We start from the raw sequence: 11,218 nt of genomic DNA, 5'->3' as shown, positions 1-11,218 counted from the left end.
TATTCCTCTCTCCTCCTCCTCCTCCTCCTCCTCCTCCTCCTCCTCCTCCTCCTCTTCTTCTTCTTCCTTCTCCTCCCAATCCCAATCCCAATCCCAATCCCAATCTCAATCCCAATCCCAATCCCACTCTCAGTATCAATACAAAATCCAGGATTTGGCAGTATTGTAAGTAGCTCACATTTTTTCTCTCAAAGTGAAGTTAAGCACCCCACCACCTTCCCTGAATATCCAACCCCCACTATAAGTAGAGAAGAATTTAGTTGTATAGATGGGTCCCAAAAAGCTATGATTCTCCAAAAGCTAATGAGTTCTAATTAGTTGGGTGCCTTGGTGGTAGCATAGTTGATTAGATGAAGATGATGTATGAGGGGGGCACTCCCCTCCCCATTCCAGCATGGTGTTGGTTAAACCTTATCTATCTTCCAAAAATGGGATGTGATGGTAGAATAGACTCGGAACCTCAGCCGACTCCACTGGATTTGGAATCTTTTTCTTTTCGCTCATAGATTGATGGAACGGTGAAGAAGAATTGGGCGGAAGATCAGTACAAAGCACAGTGGAGTTAAGAGCCCATTAAATTAATCTAAAGATTTCTCTCTCAACTCTCAAATGTGATGGATGGGCTGATGATGGCTTCAATTTTGTCAATATTTACAAGTTACAACCTTGGATAGTTGGATTGGATGTAGATACCCCGTCAATTCCATCCATCCATCCATCTCATCACCTACATGATTTCCTTCAAATTCCAAGTGTAAAGGATTCCCTTTTTTTATTCATTTTTTTATACAGTTTCAGACGCGTGTGTCCCTGATAAAGGAGGGTGGCCTGGTCGGTCCACTGAACCACATGAACTTCCACTTCTCACTTCTCTCTCTCTTTCCCTCCCTCCTTTCAACCAATTTTAATTTTCAACTTTCAAGATAGGAGAAGAGAGAAAAGACTACAAATGCAATTAATTACTATAAAGATAGAGAGTCGGGAACGTTCGCACTTCGCAAGCAAGCATGAGTGCATGACGAGAGGGAGAGGAGTGATGAATGAAACAATGAAACAATCAGCTGGGAAAGGCGAGTAGGAAAAGACGGCGAATGCCTCCACCTCTCTCTCTCTCTCTCTCTTTCTCTCTTGAGCTTTAAGTTTTAAAGTTTATCTATCTCTCTCCTCTATTTCTCTCTCCTTATCCTGGGCCTGGCGCCTGGGGCCTGGGCTCACCACACCCTGAAACCTGGTTAATGCAGCCGCTTTAAATCATAAACCTTTCTCCATCTGTACTTTTAACTCTGACACTTCTGACTGCAAGCGCCAACCAGCCTGCTGAAAGAAAAAACAAGGAACCCCAGACCCAGAGAGATAACATCCAATCTTTAATCCCTCAATCTTGTTAGAAATGAATGGGCAAAAAACTAAAAAGCCACCCACCCACCCCCAACCCAGCCAGCGCAGCGCAGCCCACAGTCCCCCCACCCCCCAGTTCTAGGCTACGCTAGGCTAGACTAGGCTAGGCTAGGCTAGGCTAGGCAAGGCTAACCCCCTAAGCCTATTAACTCTAGCCTACCACCAGTACTGATGATCCACAACGACTAAGCCTCATCATCCTCACTACACATCATCTCCTAATGAATCAAATTCTGTACTGGGTCTTCGGCATTTTGGCCATTCAATCCAATATCCCAATTGGAGGGTGGGAGTGGGAGAAGGACAGTTGTATTGTATGAGTCTATGAAATCGGCAAGGCCCGTTCGAACAGTCTTTTCAGCCTTGCATCGGCAACATCTATGTACTTTTATGCTTTATTTCATGGGAATGGGGAGATATTCCCAATCCAAGGCTATAATGATTGTTCGAACGGGCCTTGCAGTGACTGAATCCAATCACGTATTGATATTGTATATGCTCTCGCCTTTCGCTCATACAGGATACAGCCAGCCACCACTATAATAAAATTCTCATTTCTGTCTGATGTCTGAACCAAAAGGCTCAACAAAGGCTTGGAATTTTCTTTTTTAATCTCCTGCTCTGGTCTGGTAGCCCAGCTCCAAGTATAGTATAGGAATAGGATCCCTTTCAAGCCGTCAAAAGGTTGACGAATCCCTCTCGTTTCATTTATATATATATATTCTTTTTCAGTTGTAAAAATCTAAACTTTATTTATTTATTTATTTTATTTGGGTTCCCTACTTCCCTTTCCTTTTTGTTTGATTATAAAAGCAAAGGCTACTCACTCTGGGAAATCAATTACCAGCCAGTGAGTGTCCAGTGAGACATAGATAGACAAGTGAGTGAGAGAAGTGAGAAGTAAGAAACGAGAACCCTCTGCGCTGCCATATTAAAAACCAGGATAAGCAGCATTAATGGAGATTTCCTCACCAGCATCTCCCCAAAATCCATCTCTTAACTCTATGAATAAGCTAGAAAGGGAGGGGAAAAAGGAGGATATTAAACAAGATCAGTCAACCAAGAGTACTGATGGTTCGGCTTCGATTCAATTCCATCAAGAGAAGGAGAAGGAGATGATGCAGCAGTCGACCAAGCAGAAAACCGGTCTGCGTTATTGGCTTCTCCTCCTGATCAACTACTTCTCTCTGTTCGCGGGTTCCATCTCTTCCAGCTTGCTCTCTAGGTACTACTTCATTCATGGCGGTTCAAGCAGGTGGGTGTCTACATGGGTTCAATCCGCAGGTTTTCCTCTCCTGCTCCTCCTCATCTACCTTCCTCGCCTCTTCAACTGCACATACCGACGCCCCTTCTCCCTCTTCACACCCAAACTCCTGCTGCTATCCGTGTTGATAGGTCTGGCCATGGGCTTAAACAACTTTCTCTTCTCGTGGGGAATCTCCTACCTCTCCGTCTCCACCTCGTCTCTTCTCCTCTCCTCCCAACTCGCATTCAACCTCCTCCTCTCCGTAATCCTGGTGAAGCAGAAGCTGAGCTTCACCAACGTCAACTGCGTCTTCCTGTTGACCCTGAGTTCCATCCTCCTGGCCTTGGGTTCCAGCCATGACCGACCGGAAGGCGTCACCAAGACCCATTACTTCCTGGGATTCTTTTCCATTCTGGGAGCTGGTTTGCTCTTCGCTCTCTACCTACCCGTGATAGAGATGGTGTACAGGAAGATCCACAGTTACGAAATGGTGATGGAAATGCAGGTGGTGATGGAGATTGCAGCAACGGTTTTGGCCACCGTTGGGATGGTATCGAACGGCGGATACGAGGATATGAGGAACGAAAGTAGGCTGAGATTCGATCTGGGTCCGGTGGGGTACTGGCTGACGGTGGGATTTAACGTCGTCAGTTGGCAGATGTGTTTTATGGGGACGGCTGGACTGGTTTTCTTGACGACGTCACTCACCGGAGGGATTTGCATGACGGCGTTACTGCCCATGAACGTGGTGGGAGGCGTTTTGGTTTATGGGGATAGTTTTGGTGGATCCAAGGCGGTGTCAACCGTTTTGTGTTTGTGGGGATTTTGTTCCTATGTGTACGGGGAGTACGTGAAGATGAAGAGAGAGAGGGAGGAGCTCAATCAAGGGATGGAGATGGCTGATAGTGCTAGTGATTCTGTGTGATTTTTTTTTTTTTTTGTTTTTATTTCTTTGAGTTGTATTGTAACTTGTTTCTTTGTGTTTTTTTTTTTTTTTTTCCTTTTTTCTTTGTAAGGGGCCGTTTGTGGGCTACTTAATTAATTAGAATTTAAAGGCCTTCAATGTCAGTCTCTCTCTCTCCCCCCCCCTGTTTTTAATAAATTTTCATATATCCCCCTATACCCATTTGAGTTAATTGATTGATTAACACTTTGACAGAAGATAAGTTGTTAAACAAACGAACAAACGAGAACGGGAATGAGAATTTGAAGAATGGCCCACCCCCACCCACCCATGTGGTAGGGTCCTTCACTCAAATCGAAATCTATGGCTGGGGATTGATGTAAAGAAATGAATTAACAAATTAAGGCTTTTGGGCATTTGGGGGTGGGGGGCATCAGGGCATAAGGCCATCAAGCCATGTAATGTAAGCGCTGGAGAGAAAGAGTGCTGAACAAAGTACTAAGTACAATTCCGTGGAACCAAATTCCACTGGCGAGAGAGTGAGACCCTACACTAGAGAAAAAAAAAAAAAAAAGAGAGAAATTAAAAGAAGGGAAGTGCATCTCTGGATGGTGATTGAGTAAGTGGGTGGCGCCCAAAGGAAGCTGCGGCGGATTAACGGAATCCTTGTCGGGCTGAGCTGGTCCAAGGATTTATTCTTATCTCACTTCTCACACCCACCCATCACTACTGATCACCCATGCAAATTATGCAATTTGTACGACCCACCACCACCACCCCTATCCTTCATTCACATTCACCTCTCTTTGCCTTTGCCTTTTCTTTTTTGCTTGGTGCTCACTGCTTCTCTCTCTGTTGCCCTCATGTTCATTTCACCCAACAACTGCCACAATTGCACCACCACGTAATGGGTTAAACAACCCGGATCATGTTTTGTACAATCAATTCTACCGAGTTGTACATGCATCTCTATTTTCCTTTCCCCCTTAATATTCTACATCAATCTCCCATTCGTTGAATTGAATGACTTATTACTTTGTCTTTTAGTGAATGAGCTGTTAAAGAGGTTGGTTACCATCTCTTTAATGGTTGAAACTGAAGTTGGATTGATTCCTGTTCACGGGAATACTTTTATTGGTTCATGATTTGATCCATTATGGGACAAATCATAAATCATTCCATTACCCAACGACATTCCTTTATTTCACAAATTTATTATTTTTAAGCCCCAAAAGGAAAAATTTTCATTCAATAATTCTCAAAGTACAAAACAAGATCAGATCTGAATTCTGTTTAGTCATTCTATTTTGTTTAATGCCATATCCATTGTTAAATTATGATCAATTTGAAAAGATACTTTGACAAAATCAGATATTAAATAAACTTCTTATTATGTGATTTGTGTCAAAGAAAATACTGGCTTAAGGAACATACATTACTAAATATAATTTGAAGTTTTTTTTTGTGATATTATTATTGCATATGATTATTCTATGGTTAATATTGGCTCATAAATATGCAAATAAAATAGTGCATTGAATAAACAAATTAAAATCTTAATTATAAGATTAGCTAAGTTTTCTTATATATTAATAGTTGGAGTAAATTGCTTTTAGTTAGAAAATAAGATTTAGTTATGTTGTACATGGTGAACTGTATCATATTCAATAAAGTTGGGTATTTTAATTTAATGTTTATTTTTGAAGTCTATATTATGATTATTTTAATCTCTCTGCTTGTTGCAGAATACATGATGCAGAGATATTATATAACTTAAGATGCTTTGTGATTATAAAATATCTTTGAAAATTTTTATCTATTTTAATTTATTACAAAAATGTTGAAAATTTTAATAAATATTGCCACTGTTAAAAATTAGGAGTTTTCCTTCACTTAATGTACATAAAAGAATGTAATCCATATGATTGTACATTAGGTTTTTCTTTCTTTTCCTCTTTTGACTATTGATGCATGTTATGATTTTAATATTAGATATTTATATTAACAATTTTAATATTTTTTATTTTTAAGTTTTCAACTTCAACTATTTTAAAATTGATGGTTTCATGCAAATAAATAAACAAATGCCTTATATTTAATATAAAGATGCCTCAAGAAGGTTTGACATGCAACTAGAAAAAAATAATTAATTTCTATCAAGTACAAAAAAAAAAAACTATGATCTAAAATGCAAAAGATATTGGCCCATGTATTGATTTCTCTACTTTCCCTTATATATGATGCATATAACAAAATCTTCACATAGTCAAAATTCTCATGTATTCAAACAATTATAATTATAATTTTAATGTTCTTAATTAATGTTTTTATGAATTTTTTTTTATCAAGACTGTTTAAGAAAGCTCATCAAATCCAACAAATTGTATTTATGAATCCTGTTTTAGATTCTTGTAAAAGACTATTTCTAATATTCATTTTAGCATGGTTTTCTAATACATTCTTATTTAAAGAATCTTTTCTAATATGTTTCATTTATGTATAAATAATTTATTTATAAAAAAAAACAAACATTTAAAAAAAATGTCTATTCAACCACGATGTGAGGTCAGAACTAACCAACTAGAGCTTAATACTTAAGTTGACATGATTTGGCTAATTTTGCCTTTCATTATTCCATGTTCTCTTTGCATTATTGTCAAATTAATAGACACAAATTAAATGACCAGAGAGAGAGAGAAACCACTGTTGTGAACAGAAGTTACTAACATCATAGAAGATAGAAGATAGAAGATAGAAAATAAAAGAATAGGAATAAGAATAAGAATAAGAATAGAGGATCATCAATCCCTCTTTTCTAGATATGCTTTCGTCTTAATTGATTATGTACATTGAAATGTATTATGAAATATTATAATTTAGCTAAGAGTTCTTTGGCATAATTAGTAGTTGATGGACAAAATAAGTTACAGAAGTATATGAAGTTTATCTTAAGGGATGAAAGAAAAAAGAAAATGGAAGAATCATCATGGCTGTAAGCGTAAGGGGGGTCATTGTCACTATAAAAACATAATAGTGAAAAGGAAAGATGAAAAAGACTAACACTGAAAAGGTGAATGTTCCATTTTTTTCTCTTCACATGTTAATGTATTGCTTGTACAATATGACTCCTTTATGCCTGAATTTCTTTTGGAAGGCATAAAGATCATACTTTATAAACCGTTGTTATTGTCACTGAATATTTTTTGTAGAATACAAGTACTGAACTCAACTGAGCCTTTGTCCCAACTATATGGGGAATACAAGTACTCAAAAGAAAATTTAATAAATCATCTACCTTTCTTTACCAGTAAGCAATATGATTTAAAATGAAACTTTGTTTCATTGCACTTGTATACATTGTATTACTCATCAAACAGTATTTATTGAAATTTATTAATTTTAACTTATTGTTTTTAAATACCAATTTGGAATTTAGGTCATACTACCCCATAATTTTTGTTCTACAAAAATAGCATGAGGAGGATTTGAGCCCAAGTTTTCAAATGAGAAGAAAACAAATTAAATCCACCATCAAGCCATGCTTTACGTAGTTGTCATAATTGCATGTGCTTTTGACATTTTCTTAGGGAATGTCTATCAAGAAAAGTAAGAAAGTTATTTATTTATTAAAATTTATAAAGATTAATAAAATAATATTAGTTTCCTAAAGATTAAGGTATACGACTTAGGCTCAGTTTCGAAGGAGTATAAGTGTAAATTTGTAGAGTGCAAAACCTTGTATTTTGTATGTATTTGTACTCCTTCCAAACTGGGCCTTAGATTTAGTGTTTTTGATGTATTTTTGTTAGGGATTTGTTTGAACTTTCCTAACATATCCATTCATATATTAATTATTTTCTATATTAATATCCATGCGTATCTAAAGCATATCCCAATATCTCTTAAAATTACATTAGTGATACTTAAAATGTTCTTAGTAATTAGTATATGTGTATTTTATCATATCTATCAGTTTTACTTGTTAATTTTTTATAAAGTTAAGAGTTTAATTTGCTTGTTAATGGTTGTTCATAAGCTTATCTATGCAAAAAATAGGGACCAAAACTTGGACAAATCTCATTTGGTTTTCTCTTTAAAACTTTTGTCAAAGGTACAAGTTTACCAATTTTAAAAAAGGGGGATGATGGTAGACAAGAGCTTGTTAAGGGGACACAAAAGTATTGTAAGTAATGAATGCAATGACCCATAAAAAGGTGCCAAATGGTGTCCCTTGATCCTTCTTAGACTCATATTTATAGGTATCCTATATATGAAGAGGTTAATATTTTATTGATTTCTCTAGGTTGATGAGTGAAAGAAAGTGGGGGGGACATAGCTAGGATACATGACACTCTCCTCACTCTTAGGCATGGGGGGTATTTGGAACCATGCACTTGTTTCCATTGCATCCCTATTTAGAGTCCATATATGCATGCATGTAAGTGCCTTGTACTAGTCGATCGTCGTTTTAATTAGTTTGATCATACGTGCCGAAATCAAAATCATGTTTGGTTGGACTACTTCAACTTAAAACATTTATACCAGCCTTATTTACTTTGGGTAATATACAATATGGGGTGTTTGGGGGTTGTCTTTTTTTTTTTTTTTTGTGTTTCCACTTTAGTTGTCTTAAGTGATGCCTAGTTGTCACGGGGATAGTTCTACAGCGGAAGAAACCCGTGCGGTGTCCAGGCCATGGTAGGCCAGGACAAGCCTTCATGTGTTTAGAGGCTAGGAGTTGCCCGATGAAATGGCTCCACCAAGATTTGTGTCAGACCGTAACATAGTGGTGATTAATTATTTATTTAAAACTATAATATATATATATATATATATATATATATTATTATTATAGTAGTAATAATATTTATTTAAACCATTGCATGTTATATGACATTATTACTTTCTAAATTTCTAGCTAGTGCTATATATAATTCTAGTGTAAATTAACAACATTGAGACTTAAAATACCAACCAAACACCTACACATATAATAATCAATTGGATAGTGGACATATATAGTTGCACCTGAAAATAAGGATAATTAAGGAGGTAGATAAGATGATTGATATGGTTGTAAAAGAAAATAATTAAAAAAAGAAAGCCAAAGCCCAAAGGATATGATATGTCCAAACTAGTCGGAGTTGAGTTTGGATGTGCCCTTTGATTTTTGAGTTTGGAGTTCTCTCTCTGTAGTAGTTGAATGAATTAGAGTCACACAACGACAACCAAGTGAGTGTATGGTATACATGTGTGGGCAACCTAACTAGGTGGAGGAATTGCTGAGTCAAATGAAGGATATGATACGATATGGCCAATTGGCTATGCATGCAACTTTGATAGCCGCTAACCCAGGCAAAGGACTCGACTCAGGTGGTTAGACATGCAATAGTAGTGATGGGATATATATGCATGTTAGTTGTGTGGCAGAGTAGGGGCCATGTGAAATGCAGATCAGCAGCAGCACCCTCCCCACCACTGTCTGTGCTCTGTGCCAGTGGTGTGTGTGGTCAGGCATAATAGCTTATGTGATGTAGTGGATTGGGCCCACACCATTGGCATGGGAGTAAGGTCCTTGCACCCCATTCACCATATATCCTGCTAGTAATCAATCCGTATCGTATCGTATGTTATGGTATGGTTAATCTGACTTAGACCATAAATACGAAATAAGTGTTTATTTGAGTCGGGACCACATCATTAACTACTTATTTATATTTGGGAAATAAGTTTTAAATAATGCTTATTTTTTAAGTCCAAAATTTCAATTTTTTTTAAGTGATTATACAATAAGCACTTGTTCAATTCTCTTTTTTGTTTTCTTTCAAAATAATCCCTAGTTCAATTATTTTGTAAAAGTGCTTTCATAAAAATACTTTCATAAAAGTGTTTTCATAAATAAAGTATTTTTATAAAAATGCTTTCAGAAAAAGTGCTTTCATAAAATAAAAAAAAAAATGAAAGATAAAATAGTCACAAATGCTTATTTAAGTGCTTATTATAGAAAAAGACTACCAAACACCCAATATGAAATAAGTGTTTAATTTTAAAAATAAATACTTATTTTGGTATAAGCACTCTCAAACATGGCCTTGACTGAATGCAATTGAGTGGTGTTTAGCTAACCCCTGTGATGGAGCGCAATCCGGCCGATCCGACCTGTCAACGATCTTACCTCTGGCTGGAGCAAAAGGTGCCTGAAACAGAGAAGAAAGCGAGTAATCTTCGGGGAGGAACTCGGTGAGAGTGCTCCGAAGCTTAAGTTAGTATTTCCTCAAAGGCAAGATAAACAATCAGATGGGGCAAAATTATCACATACTTCCTTCTTGGGAGGGGAGAGAGCCTTTTATAATCACTTCGCGCACTCACTCCCAAGCTCCTATCAGGTCGGGTATCATTGCCTCTGCACTTCTGCTAATTCGGGTGTCATCACCTTTGCTGGGGCAGACAACCGCCACTGCTTTCTTTGTCGGAGCCATCTCTGTGACTGGAGGTGGCGGTGGCAAGTGGCCGTTGAAGTGCAGCTGTCAAGTGTCAGATCCTAAGTCAGTTAGGTGCGCTGTCTCAGGATACGGACTCCTTTGGTGTCAAGTCAGGTACGGTCGTTTAGTTCGGTGTCCTGAAGACGAAGTGCTGGGGTGGTGTGCGAGGTGAACTCTTGAGTTCGGATAGAGGTGTGGCCCGAATTGCCCTGGGGCGGGCCAGTTCGGGTTGCTGCCCTTTGCGCTCCTCGTAAGGCTCGGGGTCAAAGGGAGAGTTCGGGCTCCTTTTGGGGAGCTCAGACTGCTGGTTCCTCCTCTCAGAGCTCGCGCCTTGAGCGTACTGCCGTGCCGAGCTGTTGCCTCTGCCACGTGTTGAGTGGTCAAGAGGTCGGGCCAAATCTTCCTTCATCAATTGCCCCCCACTCCTCGCGCTAAGGGGCTTGCCCTAGCGTGGGGAGTTCGCGAGGTGGCTGGTGGATTTGACCCGTACTTCGAACTGGTTTGACTGATAGCGCGAGGTGCGCGTTCGTCAGGAGATTTTCGGGTTTCTCGAGTGCCAAAAAGTCAGGAAACGTGCCAATCTGTCTTTAAATGCTGGGAGACGTGATAGCGCGCGCTTATTTCAAAATTTAAAAAATGTGCCACTGGGAGACGTGACAGCGGGTGTTATTTCAAATTTGAAAAAACGCGTCGCTGCCGCCTTTAATGCGGGGAGACGTGCGCCAGCGCTGCTTCAGTTTCAAAAGACGTGCAGCTAGTCACGTCTCGGTCTTAGGAGGCGTGCGGTCAGCTTGATCGTGGGCCGTTGGATTTGCCTCGATCAGAACCGTCGGTTTTCGGTCACTATGGGTATAAATAGTGGGGGACCCCAGTCGCTTTTCATTGCCATTCTCCTGCATTTGCTTCTTGAGCTCGCGTCCAAGTTTTTAGCATGCGTCAACCTTCCGTAGTCCGTTGGCTTTTTCCGGGTGAGTCAGTACTTTCTTCATGGTATTCTTTTCCTCCCGATGTCTAGCTCGGACAGCTTAGACAGTTCTTCGAGGGGGTCAGATGCAGGTTCTACGAACTGAGTTGCATCCCCCGACAGCCTTAGTGAACCCGAGGTAGAGCTCGAGGAGGAGCTCGAGGAAGAGTTCAAACCCGCAGGCCGAGTCACCTCGGGTAGTTTGGCATCCTCCTCCCGTCGAG

General features: G+C 39.1%; 1 protein-coding gene across 1 annotated transcript; it reads left to right on the top strand.

Annotated features, from left to right (window-relative positions):
* Positions 1-2,184: 2,184 nt before the first annotated feature.
* PUP4 (purine permease 4) lies at positions 2,185-3,706 on the top strand. The gene has a single exon (XM_010262516.3). The coding sequence runs from the start codon at positions 2,355-2,357 to the stop codon at positions 3,567-3,569; it is 1,215 nt and encodes a 404-aa protein (XP_010260818.1). The 5' UTR covers positions 2,185-2,354; the 3' UTR covers positions 3,570-3,706.
* The last annotated feature ends 7,512 nt before the right edge of the window (positions 3,707-11,218 follow it).

This window comes from Nelumbo nucifera, chromosome 7 (genome assembly GCF_055504915.1).
Source record: "Nelumbo nucifera cultivar China Antique chromosome 7, China Antique-T2T, whole genome shotgun sequence".
NCBI lineage: Eukaryota > Viridiplantae > Streptophyta > Magnoliopsida > Proteales > Nelumbonaceae > Nelumbo > Nelumbo nucifera.
The sequence above is the reverse complement of the archived record's forward strand: the minus strand, read 5'-3'. Positions and strand labels throughout refer to the sequence as shown.